We start from the raw sequence: 22,045 nt of genomic DNA, 5'->3' as shown, positions 1-22,045 counted from the left end.
GACACTGTTAGGAGATCTGCATATGATACTTGACAGTAAAAACCATCAAATGTCTGTCATTGACACCAAATGAATCATTTGGTTGGTATCAGCAGGAGCCAAAGGGAGTAGTCTGGCTTACAGTGAGGCTTCAGGATAGAGTTTGCTGAGCACTTACTCAAACCCAGATCCTATTTATTATGCACAAAATGAACACAAGGCAAAAGCTCAAAAACTGAAGAGTTCCTACCATGGAGGTGTGGGAACAGTTAATTACCAAGTGATGGATGAAATGAGTTCAGTGTCAGCAAACCCCCTCGTGCTGCCCAGGATGCTCAGTGTTTCCAAACCCAAACTCTTGGCTGCAAGGAGGAGCTTTTGTTGAGCAGCATTTCCAGACTGGCCAAACCTCACCCAGGGCTCCCATCCCACGTCAGGGGAGCAGGTACAGGAACTGCAGCACTTTCCCTGCATCCTCTGCCTGCATGTGCAGCTTTCAGATGGCTCTTAAGGCCTGCAGGTTTCTCATTTTTTTTTCAATCTCTCACCTTACATAAGCACTTCATTTATCAGAAAGAAAGGGGGGAAAATCCATTCTGTGTTGAAATTGACTGCCACCTGCATTGCTTCCTAATGTAAGCAAATCCCAGTGGAAAGGTTTAGCACCAGACTTTTCTGCTGGACCAGTAAATCATTCTCAGAAATATAATTTCAACCTTACAAGTGGTGTTAACCAGCAGGAGTGGCACATTTTTTTTAAAGAGAGATTCCAACAATGCAAAAATTAATCCAATTTCCTAGAAGCACTTGTGTGACCTCTGCGTATTTCAAGGTTCAGATCAGCCATACATATATTAGCAATACAATAATAACAGACACTGCATTTTAATAAAAATAATTAGAATATACTGTCCAATGTGACATTAACACACAAATTAGTTACAGAGATTTAATCCTTTTATAATCTTGTGTGTGATTGTGTGTGCATATCTGTATAAAGACACTGGAAACTCTGCTCTTGAAAGACATGAGGCTATTAACCTGCACAGACAGTGCAGTTGTGTCCCGGAGTGCTGGTATCCCATCCATTTATCAGCCCAGCTGTTTCACAAGGTAAAAATAAAATGGTGCTTTCAGTTTAACAGGCTGCAATCAACTTAAGGAGCAGGGATGGGCTCTGCCATACTGGGCCTGGGAGTCTAAAAGGTGAATTAGGAGAGTAGCATGTAAAACAGCATGAACCCCCTAAATTCTACCCTAGAAACTTTGTCTCCAAATATTCATAAAAGAGATTAAAAATAAGTGAGCTTTCAAACAGTCTGTACCATTTCTCTATTTTATAGTCCACTGCAATTTCTTTTAATTACCTTGCAATTTAAATCAGTTGAATCCTAGAGCCGGTTCCCCTTAAAAATGTCTTCTTGCAAACTTTGATTAGCTTCAGAGAAAAGAGAGCAGATGACTTTAAATGACACAGAGGTGGATTTATTGGCAAGTGTGTCAGGTCTGCACTTAGCAAGGAATTGGCAGATAGCAGAATATGGCTGGACAGGATTCAAACTCCAAGGACTTGGAGCTGAAAAAGGATTTATTTGAATAGCAAAGTATAGGAGTGTATTTGCTGCAGTTAAAATTATTAAAGAAGCTTTTAACTAAAAACATGAAGAAATTAAACTTCCTGTGAAAGGCAAGCAACTGCATTACTTCAAAGGTATTGTCATTTATTTCTTTCCTCCCTCACTGTGTCACTTACTGCTCCTAGCAATAGGAAGGTATATGGATCTCCTTGATCAGGTGATGTTCAAAAGCCAGATTAAACCTGAATCTGCACAAAATTACTGAGCATTCAGGAAATAAAATGCTTTATTTTTATCTTAAATCAACTGTAGCAAAAAAAAAAAAAGTAGTCTATTCACTGCATGTGAAAAATAGGGAGCCTGTAGTCCCAGAAAAAGCAAAATCAAAGGAGCGTGAGCTGCTTCACATGGACAGACAAGAGGCTTGGCCACGGTCTGAAGCAACAAAGCCAGGGGGTTGTGCTGAGAGAAGTGCACACTACTGAAAAACTGCCAGCTGAAACTAGAACTTTATTTGGGGTTGTGGGGACTTTTTTTTGTCTCAAATGTCATGTTTTCTTCAAAAAATTAAAAAATTTGCTTGTGACAGTGCTTGAAGTGTCAGCTGACACACTGAAGAGTTGTTTACACTCATGATTGTCACACTGGCAATGGACCCAGTGGGAACTGCAACAGAAGTTGGCTTCTAAAACGCAAAAACCAGTGCCGTGCTCCTGGGCTGGTGCTAAGCCCTGATTTGGGCAGGAGGCTGGCCCGGCATCCACTGGAACCTGTTTTCCTGAAACATTCTGCAAAGGAGTGTTCAGAGCTACTCAGGCCCAGACCTCTGGATGACGAAAAAGAGGGGCAGAGTGAGGTGAGGCAAGATTTCAGTGTCTCTGAACTGCTGCTGTATGCCATCACATCTGTGTGAGACACCTTCACGGAACTTCTCCAATTCCATTATTCAATTCTAACATGACATTCTCGTCTTTTACAATGACACATAAATACCCCAAATCACATTCAGCAGCTGCTTTTTCTTATAGCACTGCTGCACCTTTTTTACCCTACTTCTTATCAGGGTTGCATCCACAGAAAACTCAGTGAACCATTTTCCTACTTTTTTAAGCACAGATACAGCTTTTGATTTCATTTTTCTGGACCAAAGCTAAAAGATGTGTTCCTCAGAAAGCTGAACGACCACATTCCACATCTGGCAGCAGCTGGCCTCAGCAGCCAGCACGTGGCTCACCCAACTACCAGCGTGCAACTCAGACACCAAAAGAAGAGGACATTGGCAAAGGAATCTGTGCCATTTGGAAAAGCTCATGCCTAAGGAAGCTGAGGGTACTCCACACTGAGGCACCTCACATGGAAGCAGGGTCTGGAATGAGGTAACAAAGGGGATGGAATGGAGAAGTTGAAGGCTCCAGGACACTTCCACCAAAGCCAGTCATACAGAACTTGAACTTATATTCAAAACATTGTGTCAACCTCCATCATGATTCCTTCCCTCCCACATTTCCTTCCCTTTCCTCCACTGAAATCGACTCTAAAGCCCCTAGAAAGTGCTTGAGTATCTTCATGGCTTGGACCACAGTCTGGACTGGCATAAGAGCAGAAATATTTAGCAGAAAAATTCTAGTCAAAGGGAAGGCATGAACATTTTTTAATTCTTATTTCCCTTGGCCAAGCTAAGTAACTCTAGATAAGAAGAAACTGCACCCATCGGTAGAAGATCTCTCATCTATAAATATCATCTACAGCAGTCTAAGAGTGCAGAGCAATTCTCATATGGAACACCTTGTTCACATATCTCTTTCCTATAGAACTTGCTTTTTCTGGTTTCATATGTTATTCTAGAATAAAGAGGGAGGTTTCTGCAAAGTAACTTCAGAATGATGTTTCTGGGTTTATCAGCAGCAAAAATCATAATTCATCCCATCATTTCTAATGCTTACACAGAACAGTCAATAAAATTTAAAAAAAAAAATAGAGAGAAAGCTTCCTTTCTACTCAACAGCATCAGCAGTATCATATTTTACACCAACTCTGGTACTACCACATTCAAAAAATTTCCTAACAAAGCACAAATAGAGAAGTATGCTATTGCCATTTTTCAATTTTCTTGAAGGTTTGTCAATAAGGTATTAGAAATTCACCCAAGTTATTTTTACACTGAAATTTCTAGTTTCTGAGAACTTGAGAACTGCAGAATGGTCAGCCTCATGGATTCATACACTGAACCCCAAACCTTGCATGTTTTCCCACATCGTGCATATAGATGTGTATATATATATATATATATATATATATATATATATATATATATATAAGTAATGTCACCCAGACTTTTGAGTCCATGGAACATGTCTACTTCTTTAGAAAAAAGGAGACACATTTTTCACTGAAATTTTCTTGCAGACTCAGGTCTTCTTCAGTATTCCTCACCAAGAAAAAATATGGCAATTTGATAAAAAGTGGAGAAAATCCTGCAATGTGACAGATCAGCTATAAAAGTGCACACTGAAATGAAGACAACCTTTAAGCCATTAGACTTTTCTTCATGAGACCAAATTTTTTCTGTGTCATACTCAGCACACAGAGATTTTCATTTTTCAGAGCTATACGGAATTTGACAAGTAAACCCACTACAGTTAATAGCATTTTAATCTTTATGCATAACAACTCCAAACCTACATTGCACAGGTTTGATAATAGTAACTGACAGCTGAATTTGAAGTATTCATTTCATTCCAAAATAGGTGCACATGTAGGTGGATGTGTTGTAGAAATACAGTGTACTACACAGCTGAGCCTAGAAAAGCTGGTGATCCTCAAACATCAGCATCATCTGCACAAAATGGGCAGAAATCTGCTCCTTTAAATACCTGTTCATCCTTCGTATGACACATTCTTTGAAGAGCTCAGTGAATAGTAGATAAAATAAATATCTAATGAGGTATGACAGAAACTCCAATTGAGCTAAAAAGCAGCAAGCTGAATTCTAATAAATAAATGAAGCAAAACATCTACTGCCAGCAACTATGTCAAGTTAGACATAGGAAACTGTAGCTCTGCAGCTGGAGAAGGGCAATACTCTGCAAGCCAGAAAAGTGATGGAACTCCTCCAGCTTTGGTTATTTATGGTGTGATGATGAAGGAACAACTTTCCATGTGAGGAACGGCTTTAAAGTTGAACAGTGAAGCTGAAAGAGAGACGTAATGAAAAATCAGAGGGGAACAAAACTACAGCTACAAAAACAATGACATTTGGTTTAACAATTTAAAACCATAATTTGTGTGCAAAACCAGATGTTAACTTGTCTAGCATCAAGGTAAACAGCAAACTGTATTTATAACAACCCTTCTGCTGGACAGCAAACACACACTACTAAATGTTGCAGTATATAAGGCTCACTTCAGACCTCCAAATCTTATCAAAATGAAGACAAATGCCAAAAAAACCACATTTTAAACAAAGGACACATCTGTATTTAATGCAAAGCTATTTTCAAAAAATCCCAACCTTTCATAATCTACCATAATTGTAATAGCCTGAAACATAAGAATGCTTTCAGGCTCATAAAAAGAAGGCTTCTAATTTTAAACATTTATGAGGACACTGAGAAGTGCCTTAGAACCATGCTTTAAAACATGTTTTCAGGTTTTAAACCACTGAAAGCTGAGACCCCTTTACCCATTTGGCCTGGAGAAAGGGAGAGAAGTACAAAAATATGATGAGAAGACTGCACATGAAAATTTCTACTAAAGAAAATGCAACTGACTCCCTCATTGCAGCCCCTTCCTCCCATCACCACTGCAGCTCCCCCCTTCAGGGAAAATGCACCTCTTGCCTGATGACCACCCACAAACAAATCATCTCTATCTATGGCTCTGATGCATCACTATTTTTAACAAATATCTTTTGAAAATAATTTTAAAGGGCCAATCTGCCATGGCTGCTGCTGTTCCTGAACAGAAGGGACTCTGTCTCAGTACTGAATTTATGTCAGCTCATTTTAAACTATACCTTGGGATGGGTGATTTAATGGTCATTCTAAAAAAAGATCATGATCAAAACTTTTCAATGGTTTTTCCCAACTCATGAACTGTGCTGGGAATGAACTTCCCTTTGACATACTGTAACTATGGGAAGGAGGGATTGTTCTCACATTTCTGTTTCATGGAAAACACCCTGCTGTTTGATTTTTAAAGTTAAAGGACTAAGTTGCAGGGGCAAAAAAATGCTGCTAAATGTAACACATACTACTAAGTTAAATACAGCCTCAGTCTGATATGAAACACTGACTAAAAATAGCTGTTCCTGTCCAAATATGCCAGTGAAAATAAATATGAATATATTGTAACATTATAAATAATGTATAATATACCATTATGTATAATATATCATTAAGTAACATTACAAGATGAATGTGTCAAGAATAAGAACAAGTACTACTTTTAAGGTAATTCAGCATAAAACCCCCAATATATGAAAGCAAAGAAACAGCCACAAATCTGAATTTATAGCAACAGATAGGAGGAAGAAAGTTTCAAAAATCCATGGGAAAATACAGTTCTGTGGGAATTTTCTTTTTGTCTTTTGTTATTCTTGATTCCTACCTTACAGTTCCACTTCAGGGCAAAGCTTCATACAACAAGAAACTGCATTCAAAACTATTAGGTCATCAAAATTGCCTTTACTGTTTAAAAACAAAACACATACACAAAATATTGCTTGTGAAATCCCATTCAGAAAGCTCAACACTTTTAGACTTCTGCTCATGTTTCCATTACCATAATTTTTGCAAAACAGTGAGAGGCAACCCAGGCCATTTTAGGAATGACTCTTTTACCATTGCAATCCCTCAATTACAGCTGACCACAAGAAGGAATGAATAGAGTAGTACTGTAGGGACAGTACTGGTGTATTTTTCAGCTTGCCCTCTAGCATGCTCTGACTTCTGTTGGAAAGTGATGTGGTGATTTCTTAGACTTGCCTCCATTATTGCTCCCAAAATAATTCAGATGAACTTAAGGCTTTAAGCAGTTTAAACATCAATTTCTAATTGGATTCAATTGTTACAATGACATTTTCATCAAAACCATCCTCCAGAACTCCACCCTCTTACAGCCTGCCAGGACCTGCCCCCTTGGAGATGTGCTGGGCTCCATCTTAATGGGTAGCAACTCATCTTTAACTCAAAAAGCTACAGGCATATAAATACATGTGAAATTTTGACTTCTAAAATACAAATATTTTTGCTGTTACCAGGACAGAACTGAACACCAAAAACACCTGCAAGCAATGAGCATGTTTGAAGACACTGAAATCAGGAAAACAAGAATTAGAAGTTCTTAAATTATAGACTACAAAGATCCTGAGTGCTGGCTGCATGTCTGCACATTTACATGATCCAGAGAACTGCATGGAAATAAGCATTTACCACAAAATCTGGGAGCATAGTCAGACCTGACTTCCAGTCAGGTCTGTAATTTTATTTAAGACTGAGATTACTTCATATAAATTTATTTATTTCTGTGTGTACAGTATAATTTAACTCACAAACATATTTAATTGAGGTTAATCATTAGTATTGAGTATTTGCTGTTATAAAGTTCCTTAAGCATGAATTTTAAGTACAAGGACTCATAATCAGCTTCCATGCACCCATCTGGAATGATACAGAATAAACAGATTTTCTAGTCACCAAAATAAAGGTTAATATGGCTTTAAAATAATCCCCAACAAACCCAACTAACAAACCTTTTAAGTGATACATCTGTTGAGTTAGTTTAGCAAGACACTGAAAGAACAATTTGGTAAGGTAGTTAAGGTTTTTCATAGCATTGTAGACTTAAGCTTCAATATTCACCATTATCAGAAAGTTCAATAATTCCTTGTTTTGATACCAAAGTAAAAATTGTCCATAAAGTGGAAGGGTCTTCACAATTATGATGACTCTGCCAATGATTACAAAGATCCTCTTTTCTTCCAAATAACTGTTTGCATAAAATGCAGTTATAGCCTGCCTTAGACCAAAATTCTATTTTTTTCCTTGGTGTGCTAAACCCCACATTTTGCATCTCCTTAGAGGCTTCACTACTTCCTGGCTGGGTTGGTTCACTTTTAGGTACAATATTGACATTATTTTGATGGTGGAAGTTCATCTGTCTCTTTGGTTTTGGAACATTATACAGCTCCTCCTGACGGGCACTGCACTTTGCTAAATGTCTTCTCTCGTTGTGCTGTTTCCACACGTGGGTTGTATGTTCGACCAGCTTCCCCTTTGTTCCTCTGCTTCCCTGCAAAACCCCTTCCTTCACTCTTCCCTGAATCTCTTCTCCGTGACAGCACAGTAAGTGAAACTTCATTTCACCAAAAGACTCTGCAATAAACTGGCACCGACCACATTTGACCTGTAATTTCACTCCTCCCGGGTTATGGAACAGGTCCTCAAAACTGCACTTATTTCCCCTGTTAAAAAAAGGAGATACAAACTATTTAAGTATTAGCCAGGCAGAGAAGAGGGATGGCAATTTCTGTTCTTACAAGTTCCAAGAAGAGATGACAGTCATGAAACACATTCAATTTAAAACAGGCATTTTTTTACAGTATCTAATTCATTTGGAAGAGAAAAAAAAAAAAAGGAAACAAAATAAATAATTAAAGTAAGGCTGATTAGGGAAAAAACTGAAACCAAATGACACTTCTGAGTTTAAGAATTGCCTCCAAAATTAGCTTTGGTAGAAATAACCTTTTAACAACTCCAGCCATTAATAAAAGGCTGATAACTTTTGTTAAAGTTCCTGATTCAGGGAGGTCAATCCAAATACTTCTAGTGCTGTGCTAGAAAAGTGAAAATTACTATAACCTGTAATGTACAAGTAAGAGAAACCCACTTGTTTACAGTGAGTGATCTAGATCAACCTAAGACAAAACCACCTCCCTTTCCAAGATGGAAACGATGAAATTTCACAGTGTCTTGCTTTTTTTTCTGCAAGTTGGTAACATGGTTTAGAAAAGTTTAAAAACCTAATTGGCAATTGGATTAAATACCTAATTGGCAATCTCCCTGATTTAGGACAGCTCTGTAGTATAAAGGATACACAGGCTGGTTAACACAATCAAAACAACATCTCAGTCATCTTCTCATAATATGTACAAGAAGGACCACATAACACTATGTATTTATACATATTAGACAGATTACCCAACAAAACAGATAAACTGAATGATTCACTGTATGACAGCTACTAAAATTACTGGTAAAAGTTTCTGACTGATGCTCCAGAGAGTGGAACTATGAAAAGTAAAACAAGGTGAATGGAACTGCAGTGAAGAGCTACATTGAAGCCCCGAGTGTTCTTCAGTGAAAACAAATGCACTAGAACAAACAAAAAAGGCAACATTTATACTGTATCTAGAGATTTCACCTCAAAATCATAATACAGAGGTGAAAGTATGTTCTATCCATCTTAATACAGAGCATGTTAACTTTTCTACTTGGCTGAGTGATTGCAAAAGCAGCAGTAAACTCAAGACAGATTAGCTCCCAGCACCCCCTAAAAGGAAGTGGGATAATGATATTTAACAAGGAAAACAAATGACAAGCTAATACTGAAATATGCATTGTTTTTTGCTTACTGCAATTGGTTCCCTTATCTTCTAGGGAAAACTTCAATGCGGGTGGGACAGAAGAAAGAGTGCTAGCTACCAGAAACCAACTGACTCAAATATGGCAGTATATTGGGTGTTACTAGAATATATGCAAAATTATTTTGGATATTCAAGTGTCAATAATGATTTATAGTCAATAAATCAGCTAAAATATACTGGTTGGTCTAACAGATTGACTAGATTCAAATGGAATATTTAAACTATTAGGAATTCCACTAGGTGGAAAAAAGCAACAATTTTCATAGTGGTAAGGTTTATTAATTTCCACTGACAACTTGAAATCCAGTTTTCATAAGCATTTAATTAGTGAAAACTCTCACCTCTCTGCAGCTTCTTCTGCCTCTTTTATATTCCTGTCTCTCTTCCTTAAAGTATCTTGGACCTGCTGCTCGCTAGTGTAGGCCTCTGTGCTGATTACAACCCTGTGGACTTCTCTGAGGTGGCCAAAGTACACTTTTGCATGGCCAAAAACTTTAGCACAGAATTCACAGCACACCAGCTTTTTGGATTTGCCTTCATTGTGATGCAGCTTCATATGGGTGCTCAGGCTCCCAGAATGGATATATGCCTTCCTGCAGATCCTGCAGCTGTAGGGCCGCCTGCTCGTGTGCGTGTTCATGTGGTCCTGGAGATGGTGCTTGAACTGGAACGCGTGGTTACAAACATGACATCTGTGCAGCGGCTTAGGGGCGGCTGGACACGTATTTCTACTTAGATCACTTGACTCAGCTGATGTAGCATCACTGTGCTTGGAACCTACACATTTATTGGTGAGTGAACCATTTAAAAATAAGTCTTGCTCACGAGACGGCGTCTCTACGATTGCTGCAGGAGTCAGCGGTGAGAACGCCTGCACAACTACCACTGGCTTTGGTCGGATACTGCGGTATTTTTTTACTGCTTCTGCTTTACTGTCTTCAGGTGTCTCAATATCAACCTTTGCCCTCTCTCTTCCTTCTCTAAACTTATTAATGATGCATCTCCTTCTCTTGGCCTGAAAAGCCAATAAATCTTCCGGGGCTCTTTTTTTCCTGCCTCTTCTTTTAGGGGTTGCGCTGCTCAATTTTTTAAGACTGTCGACATCATCCACTTTGCTGGATGGAGAGAAGGTATTTTCTTGAATGGTTTGTCTGGGGACTTGTGTAAATGATACACCTAATTGCTTATCAAAGGCTTTGGTTTTCATCAAAGACGGTTTCTTTTCACATTCAGATTTTAGTGAATGACCAGGTATGTCCATAACATTAATATTCTGCTTAGATTTACAGAACACTGCATTTTTCATTCTGGAGTAAGGCAAAATAGGGAGCTTTCCTTTTGGTGCTGATGGAGTCATCTGAACTGTACTGCCAAAAACCGTTGGTGACAAGACAGCAACAGGATTTGCAGAATTTGTGGGTTTTTCCTTTAGTTTCTCAGATGTCAGGAGTAACTCTCTTGTAGTTTCTGATGCTGTCTTCACAGAGTGTAGACTTAGTTTCATGGGATTAGTTGCTGGCTTGGATAGAGAGTCTTCAACTACAGATGGTCCAGAAATATTATTGCTAGCAATTTCAGTTTTCTTCATTAAAAGAGATCTAGATTCCACACAATTGCTTTTATTTACTAATGGGGCAACCCCAATTTCAGCTGATTCACAGTCTGCTATCATCCCTTGCCCAGCTGAATCTGAACTAGAATGAGCTTCAGGACAGTCTTCAGGTAGAGCAGTCATGGGGGAAGTCTGTGATGAGATCAGTGCTTTGGTAGGAATCGTCTCACGTGCACTAAAACCAGAGATTTGTCCTGGTTTTTTGTCACTCAGCAACTTATTTCTCACAGATTGGTACCTGGGGATGGGCAGCTTTAGGTTTTCAGAGGGAGCCACAGTCGACTGCTGAACTTGCTGTGTTAGGGCAGGTGCAACACACGGCACAGCCAACAGGGAAAACGTGCCCTTGTGAGCAGCCACCTGCATGACAGCATAGTTCTGAGCTGGCACCACCAGGGGCTTAGAGCCTGAAGCTGAAATTGGTGCCATTGGCTCAGGCAAAGATGACTGAAGGCAAGAAACCACTCCAGATGTTAAAAATTTTGGTACCATTTTTGGAGCAATGGTCCTAAACTGACTTTTCTTCTGAAAACTCTGTATTATATCCGAAGGGGATTTCTGTTTATCTGTAAGAATAACATAACACAGATGTAATATGATACATAGTATTTTTTAAATTACTTTCTCAAAAATAAAACTGCTTAAAAAGGATACTATTACACACAAGTTTATTTAAAAATATTTAGGCATTTAAATGACCACCAAATTAAATCAAGAATTGCAGAAGTTTAATAGCCAAAAGCATTGTCTGAAGCAACATGCCTGAACACAGATTTCCAAAAAAACCTTCTCTTAATCAAATCTTAATTGGATGTTTCATTCTAGATTAGAAACTACATGACATTTCAGAACAAATACACCCATAAGCCTCTTCAGCCCTGGAAAAGCTGCTGGCAATATTCTGCTGGAAAACAGGGACAGGATTTAAGCTCCATGACACAGAACTTTTCTGAGCACCAGCTCTGATCATGTATCTCAAACAGAATGATGCAGAATATCTTTCATACATTCTCTACTATTTAGAATTTGTGGGTTTTATTAGATACAGACCAAAGTTTGCCTGATGAAGTCTTAGAAAAATTACTGCTACAAAACATGGAAATAATGTATAATAAAATCATAGAGGAGTTGAAAAAATTTGTGAATATTAACTACTGTTAAATACCCAATCAAAAAAATTTCTCAGGTGCCACTAATGCACAACAGAACTGCTGCAGTAAATTAAAAACTTTCTTGAAAGATGCAATTTATCAAGGTTATATAACAATGTCTTCCTGTTTCTATTGGTGTTCATAAAAGTCACAACTGTTTTTAGTAAAGAATGTGAGGATAATTCAAACGAACAAGAAAATTATAAAATTAATATGATACAATATGCATTAAGCAGCAAAGACATCTGTTGATCTTTCAGACTCCACAGAAAATGAGCAATTGTACCACTACCATTTCACCTATCAGTCTCATTACCCACTCTCAAATTCAATTATTGACGCTTCCAGTTTTCAAAATCTGGAAATAGGTTTCCTGGAAAAATGGAATTGCAACCACCGAAAATTAAGCTACAAAAATTCCAGGCAGAAAGGCAATTTGGACATAAGCAAAAATCATTTCAGAGTGGAATCACATTTAAATTGAATATGTGAAAATAAATGCCGCAACCTTGAAATATTGTAGTACAAGAATTCCATAAGAAAGTTTCCATTCCTTGCCATTTTAAAGACTTGTATTACAAATGCATTTATAGGCAATTCTGGACTTAAAAAGGTACCTGTGAATTAGTACCAACACTGGAAACTCCAGTAAATTTATCTTAATCCTGAATGTTCTTCTCAGATGTCACACACTTTGCAACAAGCACTGCAAGCTACAGACCCATCATGTTTCATGACCAGAGCTCCTGGACAGATACATATGCATATTCATGGTGTGCACATGTGCAGTAAAGCCACTGCCTTCAGGACATGCTGGATTCATGAGCAATCACATATAAACCGTGCAGTTCATATTTCGTAGATCTGATGCTTTTCAAAACTCTTTGATCAGCAGATTCATAGAGCAATAACTATGCAGGGCATAAGCCTTTGATCTTTTTATTGCCATCTACTGCATCAAACCCCAAGTCCATTATGCACTTTCTTTATACTCCAGTTAAGTAAAACTACTGGGCACCACCATAACTTTCTTTCTGCTCAATGTCTGTAGAGATGTTCTGAATTTCTTGACATTCTGTGCAGACCGGGGGTATTGTACACCTGGAAGTCCTACATAAACAGAGATCCCTGCACATAGAGATAAATCCAGGCTTATACAACCTGGAAAAAGCAGAAACATTATATGTATAAAATTGTTTCCCTACAGCACTTTTAAGTCTCAATTATTATTTTTTTAGTCTAGTCACTAAATAGATAGAAATCTTTATATTTTCAGCTACTAAGATTTCTGTTAGGTGATGATTTGTTTCCCACAAGATATCTTCCTGTTGTTTTTGAGTAAACAATTAAAGTACTTCTGAGAAGAATAATAAAATTATGTAAATTTCATTCACTGATTTGCATAAAACTTTTAGGAATGCCAGCGTTTAAGCAGACTAATACTCCTGATATTTCAAGTTACACGGCATCCACTCTTCAACCAATGGTAACAGGAAAAAGTGGAAGTTTGCTTCAACTTTGCATGGTGGCCATGTCACCTCTACAAATGGCAGCCATAAAAACAAGATTAACTTGAAGTTAGGAGGAAATATTTGTAGAAATAATGTATGTCCTTAGCTTTATAAAGAACCATATGTTTCTCAAATGCATTGACTTGACTAATGCAAAATTAAGCAGTAAAATCACTTTTCTATAAAGCATCTCCACATATTTTCTCAGCATTCCACAGGAGAGTGTTGCTCTAAAAACCAAGAGTTTCATCAATATCAAACACAGGATGCACTTTGAAACAAGGTCTGTTTAGATCAATACCCTTCTTACACAGGTAACACAATACTAAGAATTGATATAACTGTTTGAGAAGGGATTTTTATACAAACACTTTTTCCAACTAGTGTAATTTTATCCTAAGTTTTCCAGACAAGCTATGTTTGGTACCAACCTTCAGTACCAATTTTTTTTTGTCCCCCTCCTTTTTCACAAGTTTACATTAGACATTTCAGTGCACAAATATTCATTGCAGAGCTTCCGGTAAGCAAAGGAATACTCGGCTCTGCATTTCCCTCCAGCACAGCTACTATAGTTAAGCTGCTTAGCCAGTGCCTAAATATAGAGAAGGGCTAGATGCAGACTAGCTGCCTGATGATGCTCCAGGCTCTGTTAACATATTGCCTGCAGACTGGGAAAGCTAATTGAAGAACTGGTGGAAGACTACTTAGCATCTTGGATCAGGAGAAAGCAGCCAGTCAATTCACAGGCTGGAGGTTTTACTGACCCCACCCAGAGCATGCAAGTATCAACAGTGACCAAAATCCCGTTTTCCATTTACAGCTGGTGAAAAGTTTCCACAACTTCCTTTGCATACAGCAAGAGCTATAGTAATTCATGTCTTCACCACACTGAAGGACTTGAATATACTCTGGCTGGCTAGCTTGTGCATAAGCAGCTTGGAAACCTCATATGCATCTCTCAGAGGCATTCCACTTCTTCCAAATTATTTCTGTCTCTGATTCAAAGGACTCATTTTGACTTGTCATCTCTGACCTCAGAAAAAGCCTTTGTGCCTATGCAATCCCATGAAGTCTCTCACCTAAGAAGGGGAAGTTTCAATTAAGGGAGGCTCTGCAGTGGCACTTATGAGGATGGCCCTTCGTTTTAGACAACGTTCTTTCTACAAGTAAATCTGCAAATCCTTCACTGGAAGGCAACAATTTTTATACTTTCTTTAGAATTTTCATTAATAACAAAGGAAATAAATGAAAACATTAGATTTAATATCTGAAGGATGTAAAGCTCATTTTTAACTGCTGTGTCCTCAGTCTTTCAGATAAGTGTGGAGTTGGGGCAACAGGTAGACACCTTTAAATAATTACACAAAAGGCTAAACCAAATGCAATTCAACCTATTTACTTTAACAGTCTCTGTTAAAGATTAATGGTTACCATCCTAGGACCTGCAAGTATCAAATCCCTCAGATACTTGCAGGATGTTATAAGCTTTCATCCCTTCTAAATAACCTTAAAATTGTGTAGAAGTGGACAGTGACACACCAACACGAAAATCAATTAATGCAGTAAATTCTCTGATAGATCCATGCTGGGAAGAGTCCTCTGGAAGAAATGGAGTTTCCATGGGTTGCTGGTTTTTCATGGTTCCCCTGCCTTCCCAAGTCATCCAAATCTGGTCTACCTCAGCCTAGTCTGCCTTATTTTTGTACTTCCTTTAGTCTGTTCCCTATGTAAAGCACACAACATTGCTGAATTCAGACGCCTTAGAAAGTATCAGAAGAAATTTAATTTTCAGTACTATCTGGTCTATTTTGAAAACAACCACCAAATAGACACCACAGAAACCACTGAGTAATAGTGTTCATTTTAAAAATAATCCTTGTAGGTCCACCTCGGTAGTTCAAGTATGTATTTCATATGTATTTCATCTGAATTGACACATGAGAGAAAATAACACCAAAAAAGAATAATCTTGTTTTGAAGAAAAAGATAGAATAGAGATGAAGATTAATGAGTATTCAATGAATATTAATACTGTTGAGTCTTTTGCTGACTTTGAAAGGAAGAGTATCTTTTCTGTGGGAAAGAAAAAAAAAAAGCACAATTGTCTAACACACAACATTAGATCTTTTTCTGCCAATGATAATTAATCATTCATTTTGCCAAATCTCCATACACACTAAATACCTGTGGATACTGTCTTTCCAGCACAAGTTTCTTGCTTTTGCTGACCCAGCATACTTTGTTGGACACAATGTTTCTCTGCAGGATTAGCATGCAAAAAAACACCACCTGCAAAAGTGCTTCAGTTATAAATAGATCTCAGGACAAAAAAAAACCCCAGAACAACCAAACTTCCAAAACCAACAAAACCCAGAAAAACAAAATATAAGATGGCAATATAAAACATGAACTTTCAGCTAATGCATTAAGAAAACGATGGCTTTTTGCTCCTTACCATTTTTCTCTCCTCAAAATACACTTTAAAATCTAATACATTACATGCCAAATGCAAGGTGATAGCTTAATAATTGAGTAAAGCTGGTTAATGTGGCAAACAGATGGGATGATTTAGCTTCAGTGTCATGGCAGACACTCAACAGCAGCAAAACAAAATGCTTCAAAAAATGAAGATTCAGTAGCATTATTGAGTAGTTTTAACACAGGGGCTACATTCTAGACTTATTTACACTTTCCATAAGACCATGTAAATAAACTGCAGATATTATAGAAAACAGAATTTGGACTTCTTTATTCAAAACCAGTTTTGCCACACACCTGTACAAAGTAAGATTAGTAATAAAGCCTACAAACCATGAGTTTCCAGCTCTGTACAGCAATTAATCTGCAGTTTTTTCTACCTTTGCTAATAATAGCTACCTAGGTGGAATGTTCTGTTCTGGATATTTGCATCAGGAAATCTTCTAAAATTAATTTCAACAGAAAATACCAGCCATTCTCAGTATGTATGCATAAAAAATTTATAAATAAATAAATAAATCTAGCAACAGCTGTGCATCGGGTGAAGACCTTCATATATGACACAGCAATGTCTCTTTGATCTGTGAAAAGCTACCCAAATTAGGCAAAGCTGTAGACTCTGAGCATGTGTTCAGTAGATACCTCAAGCAGCTAACTTTTCTAATGATTACATTCTATTGAATGTGCTCCTGCTTCAGGCTGGGCTGGATTTTCCCTGCACTATGGCTTTAGGTCTGTCGGAATCTGTGGGTGTTGGTGATTCCGAGATTGTAGAAAGTCTCTGTCTTTCTGCCCCGTTGCCAAAGAAGAAGCCATAGTTCGTCTGTGCTGGTTTCAAGGTTGTTTATTTTTGCTTATCTATAACATGTTCTGCTGCCCTGCCGCAGCTCTGTCCTGCAGGGCAGTGTGCGGGGCTCTGCCCCTCAGTGGGATGGTACAAACATTATATACAAGAAATTACGTGTACTATATTTACAATAATGTGCCAATATCTATCATCTACGTTGAATAGTGTGTCCCTAGCCTAAACCAATAGAAAAATGCCAACATCACCAAGAACATGGAGGTAAGGAAGAAGAAAGAGGAAGAACAGGATCAGGCCCACTTTCCTCCATCTTAGAACTCTTGACCCCCCTGTACAAAGTAAAACCCCCCTGTACAATACTAAAAAATTTTACCCTCTAATTTGTGACTACTTTTACTATACCATCTAACCCTCTGTGACTGCTTGTTCCACCTTTAAAGTTGGTAATTCATTCCATGGTTCAGACTCAAGATCACAGCTGTTTTCAGCTGCTTGCCGGGGTCTAAAATGCTTCTGACCAAGGCCTGGAACCTCTAAAAATGTCTGAGGGACATTTTGAGTTCCGACATAGGTCCAAGCACCCAAGCTGGAAAAAGGAAATGGCCTCTCCTTATCTCTGAACTGCAGAGCTGACAGTGTGGAAGAGAAACAGGAGAATATACAGGGCAAGCAGAAAAAGGACAAGACTAGAAATGAGACTTGAAAAGTGTCCAGGCCAAAGAGTCAGGGTGGGAGATGGGAATTAAATGCAGGCTTCAGACAGGTAACCAACATAACACATGAGGTAGAAAGGAGAAGATTTTAAGCCAAAAGAGGAATCTCACATTTCTTACCTTTTTAGTACTTGATTTTTTAAAGAGTATTATAGCTATGTTTACATTAGAGTGCTTTTGTGCAATTTAAATTGGTTTAGAAAAATAAACAATATAACAAAGTATTTTAATGCAAGATGGGAAAATCTCCGTAGACCATTCACACAAACACTAAGATAGAGAATGTGCAAATACACTTAGAAAACTTATTCTGGTATTCCACACAAGCAACAAAGTAATTTAAAACTCTAGAAGCTTTAAGCTGTATCTTTAAAGCTATATATAATTAAGTCTGAGTTGAGCATAAATGTGATTTTCTAGTTGTGCAATAAGCATTTTATAATTTAGAAAGGTCCTCTTTACAGACTGTGCAAGTTTATTATTTTAAGGGATTAGGATTATAGGGCATTTCCAGAAATTTTGTGAGCGGTGGGGTGCTTTCTGGGTTCCTTAAATGGTCTCCAAAAGACTCTTCTTAGCAGAAGAGCACACTGAAATAACAAAGGTACACTTTTTTTTTACATTAATTGGACTCCATTAAAGAGGATGTTCAACATTAAAATTTCTAGTGGCGCTTTTCAGCATGGGAATAAGCTAAAACTATTTTCAGCATAAATTGTCACCTTGCAGAGGTAAGTCATACAGTAATCCAAGATCATGGGTATATAGTTTGCATTTAAGAAGTCCTCCAGTTTCCTCTCTAATTCAGTCTTTTGTTTCAGCCTGAAACGTCCTTTCTGCATTATTAACCATATACTGATATATGCCAAAGTTTATACAGATCTAACATAACTTAAGAAAAAAAATTAGATTACACCACTTTCTCAACTTCCACAATTGCTTTCCTCTGTTGTTTGAAAGTGTACATAGCAGAGGCCTTTAACACAGTCCTCATCAACACCTTTTTCTCTAAACTGGAGAGGTATAGACTCTGCTGATAGATGGATAAGGATATTGGATGGATAAGGAACTGGCTGGATGCTCATGGTGAATAGCTCAATGCCCATATGGAGATGGGTGACACGTGGCATCCCTTGGGTCCATCCTGGGATAGGCTGTTACCTATCACTGACACTGACAATGGCATTAAGTGCACCCTCAGCAAGTCTGCAGGCAAACCAAGCTGAAAGGTGCAGCTGACACACCTGGAAGATGGGATGCCTGAGGCACCTGGACAAGATCCAGAAGTGGCCCCATGGGAAGCTCATGAGTTCCTGCACATGGGTCAGGACAGTCCTGCTATCAATACAGGCAGGGCTAAAGTGATTCAGAGCAGCTCTGCCAAGAACCTGGGGGTAGTGGTGGATGAAAAACTGACTGTGAGCTGCAAAGGTACACTCAGCCCAGAAACCAAAGTGTCCTGGGCTGCATCCAGAGCACGGTGGGCAGCAGGGGAGGGAGGGGATTCTGCCCCTCTGCTCTGACCTGGTGAGACCCACTGGAGCACTACATCAGCTCTGCAGCCCTCGGCACAGGAAAGACGTGGATCTGTTGAAGCAAGTCCAGAGTAGGACCACAAAAGCGATGAGAGGGATGGAACACCTCTTGTATGAGGAAAGGATGAGAGAGAGATGGGGTTATTTAGTCTGGGGAAGGCTCCAGGAAGACCTATTTGAGGCCTTACCATACCTGAAAGGGGCTGAAAAGAAAGACAATGACACTTTTTTACAGTACTTGCAGAAACAGGACAAAACATAATTGTTTTAAACTAAAAGTACAGACTACATACAAGGAAGAAATTTTTTACCTGCCCGTCACTCTCACCAGTATCATGGCATCAGTATCTCTGTCCTCAGAGAAAAGTATAACATAAAAAATGCCCATACTAAAGCAACCTTGTTAAACACAAGTTAACGCATTGAGAGAAATTTAGTCACTATATTAGCAGCATTAGCAACAGTAATAATTAAGATATAATTTTTTGATTTCTCATATATTTAGATTTCATACAGCTTTGTATTGTTGCATCACAAATAACTTTTAAAATATACATGAAACACTATTTCTACAGGGAACAAGTGGCCAACAGCTTGGAGGCAACCTTTTTGAGTTGCAACCTGAAACATATTAGCCACACTATTCAAAAATCACCATAGGTAATCACTACAGGTAAATCACTATTCAAAAGCAGCTTCCTATATATAATGTGGGCAATGCATGGTTTAACACAATCTCCTATTATAAAAAGCCTTTTTTGTGCTACTGTATAAAGGAAGAAAGTCTTCAAAGTGCTTCCTAAGAGTCAGAATACATATACATAGGAGATTCTTAGACACTTTTGCAGTGAATTTAAAATACATTTATTAGCAGATCTAAATACTTTTTTAGCACCTCTCATGCAGTATTTGTGAATTTTAAAAGCTTTCCATTTTTTTGACGGCACAGCCTTTCAAGTTATAAGCTACTCATTTCATATTAAGGTCAACAAAATTAATAGGTCTTAAGCAGATCAAAATATTTTCATATCAAGAAATGAAAACTGGCATACAGAAAGCTAGACATAAAGCATTTGTAATTACTAATAACCTTTTCCACCTTATAGCTGAAGAAACTACACTTACACAGTGAAGAAACTTTTCCTATGGCAGTATAAGTACTGAGGGCTCAAAATGGTGCCTGACCTCTGCAAACACCCAAATAAGTGATTGAATTTCATTTCTATTTAAGTGCAGAACTTCTTTTTGAGAGACACTGTTAGATACATCATCAAAGACTGTACTTCAGCTTCTTTATGCCTCTGCTAGTTTCAGCAACCAACCATATCAGCCTCAGAGTGGGCATTATCTAGAAACCTTGGTGATCTGACAGGATGCAATTCAGTAGAATGGAAATTATTTTGCTATCACTGCAAGTCCACTAGTTATCTTTGTTGGTTTTGCCCAGTCATTCTTTTCTATAGAGGACAACATCCCTGAAGATTTGCAAAGCAAGGCTGCAGTGATGCAGCCACTTGGGGGAACTAATTGTTCAGATAATAGTTAAAAGGCTTGATTGAAGCATTGATCATAAACTAGTAATTCATAGCCCCCAAACAGCATTGCAAATATAAATTAAGTACTTTAGAAGGCAGGGACAAACACTTGTAATTGGATTTCTCAAAATTCTTTAGAGAATTGCCAGTGGAAATTTCTTTTAGTGAGCTTCAGGAAAGATATGGACCTAAACAGTAACTCATCCACTGTAAAGTCAATGTAAAGTTATTTTTAAAGGGTCTATCAAGCTCAAATCAACGTGGACAAAATTTCAATATGCCTAATGGAAGTAGTAATTAATGGACTTATTTTCTCCTAAGTACAGGAAACATTAACTACCAAGACTGCTAAAAAATGAAGGCAAAATTCTTTGAAAACTAAGCAGCATGAAAAGGTCAAGTAGAACCATTTAATGAATAAAATCATAAATAGTTTCTGATTAGATTTTTGCTCTTCTTTCAAAAAAGAGAACATCCCTACATTTTACTGAGAGTTCAATCCTCTTTAGGACAGAAAACATGTATGTCTCATTTCAGTAAGGGAATTAGGCCTCTTATTCCCAAAATTAATTTTTTTTTAATTCTGATGTGCAGACAAAAGAGAACACAACAATAAAACAAAACTTTTATTCCTGCTAAAGAGTACCTTTTTTGGTGAGAATCAGTGCACTTTTTTCTAAAGAAAGACTGTATGCAAGAGAAAACAATTAATTTGCCACTTCGGCTCAATACAGCAACCATATTTTACTTGAGGCATTAAAAACATCTGCACAGTGACTTCTGCAGTACAAACCTCAAAAATGTTCCCTCATGAACAGAGGATCAACAGACTACCAGCCTTGGCCTGGACTATTTTAAGTCTTCTGTTATAAATTAAACTGAAATGTATCACTCTCCAAAGAAAGGTCCAGAAAAATTGCTAAACTCCAAGGATAGCTGAAGAGTATCTTCTGGGGGATTTTTTTTAATTTGTAATTTCACTGAAAATTACCTAAGTGGTCTAAGTTTTTAATTGTGCTCCCTTTTCTTTCTTCATGAGCCAAATTTCTTCAGAAAAATTCTCCAGCTCTGGCTGAGATACACAAAGCATTGCTACCTGTAGCTAATTCTGCTGAAGATAAAAACAAAAATAAAGATTAAAGGATCTCCACAGTGCTTCAAATAGGTACGTATATTTTTCCAAAGATAGACATGGATCTGCATAGCATAGGAAAACTAAAACATCTTCTGAAATACTGTGGTCCTGCTTAGGTAAATATTAGTTTTCATAACATATAAAATTATCGCTTGCTGCTGAACTTGAACACAGCTAGACCTTACTGGCAGTAGGATGCAGCAGAAAACAATTTAAATTACAGTATCTGACTGGTTTTCCTCCCCCAGTGCATAATTACAATTATTTGCAATGCTTCTTGGCATTGCTAACTTGCCCGTGCCAGTCACCATGCTGTTTAGCGGCAGCGCCGGCTCTCCAGAGAAGGGGCTGGACGTGCCGTAAAGGAAG

The 22,045-nt window shown here is 38.0% G+C and overlaps 1 protein-coding gene across 17 annotated transcripts in view; it reads right to left on the bottom strand.

Annotated features, from left to right (window-relative positions):
- Positions 1–22,045, bottom strand: part of ZNF438 (zinc finger protein 438) — a 63,084-nt gene that overhangs the window by 4,836 nt on the left and 36,203 nt on the right. For 5 of the 17 annotated variants that reach the window (XM_072925377.1, XM_030264401.4, XM_030264400.4 and 2 more), the window contains 3 exons: positions 15,660–15,764; positions 9,543–11,379; positions 7,418–8,019 (listed from right to left, as the gene is read on the bottom strand). The exons of 2 other annotated variants lie outside the window; for them this stretch is intronic. In XM_072925377.1, coding sequence (XP_072781478.1) covers positions 7,418–8,019; positions 9,543–11,379; positions 15,660–15,764 — 2,544 coding nt within the window. Of the gene's footprint in view, positions 1–4,429; positions 8,020–9,542; positions 11,380–15,659; positions 15,765–22,045 lie in introns of all 17 variants that reach the window. 10 more of the 17 variants (XM_072925379.1, XM_072925382.1, XM_030264404.4 and 7 more) reach the window with 5 other exon arrangements.

This window comes from Taeniopygia guttata, chromosome 2, assembly GCF_048771995.1.
Source record: "Taeniopygia guttata chromosome 2, bTaeGut7.mat, whole genome shotgun sequence".
Lineage (NCBI taxonomy): Eukaryota > Metazoa > Chordata > Aves > Passeriformes > Estrildidae > Taeniopygia > Taeniopygia guttata.
This window is presented reverse-complemented; position numbering and strand designations above follow the sequence as displayed.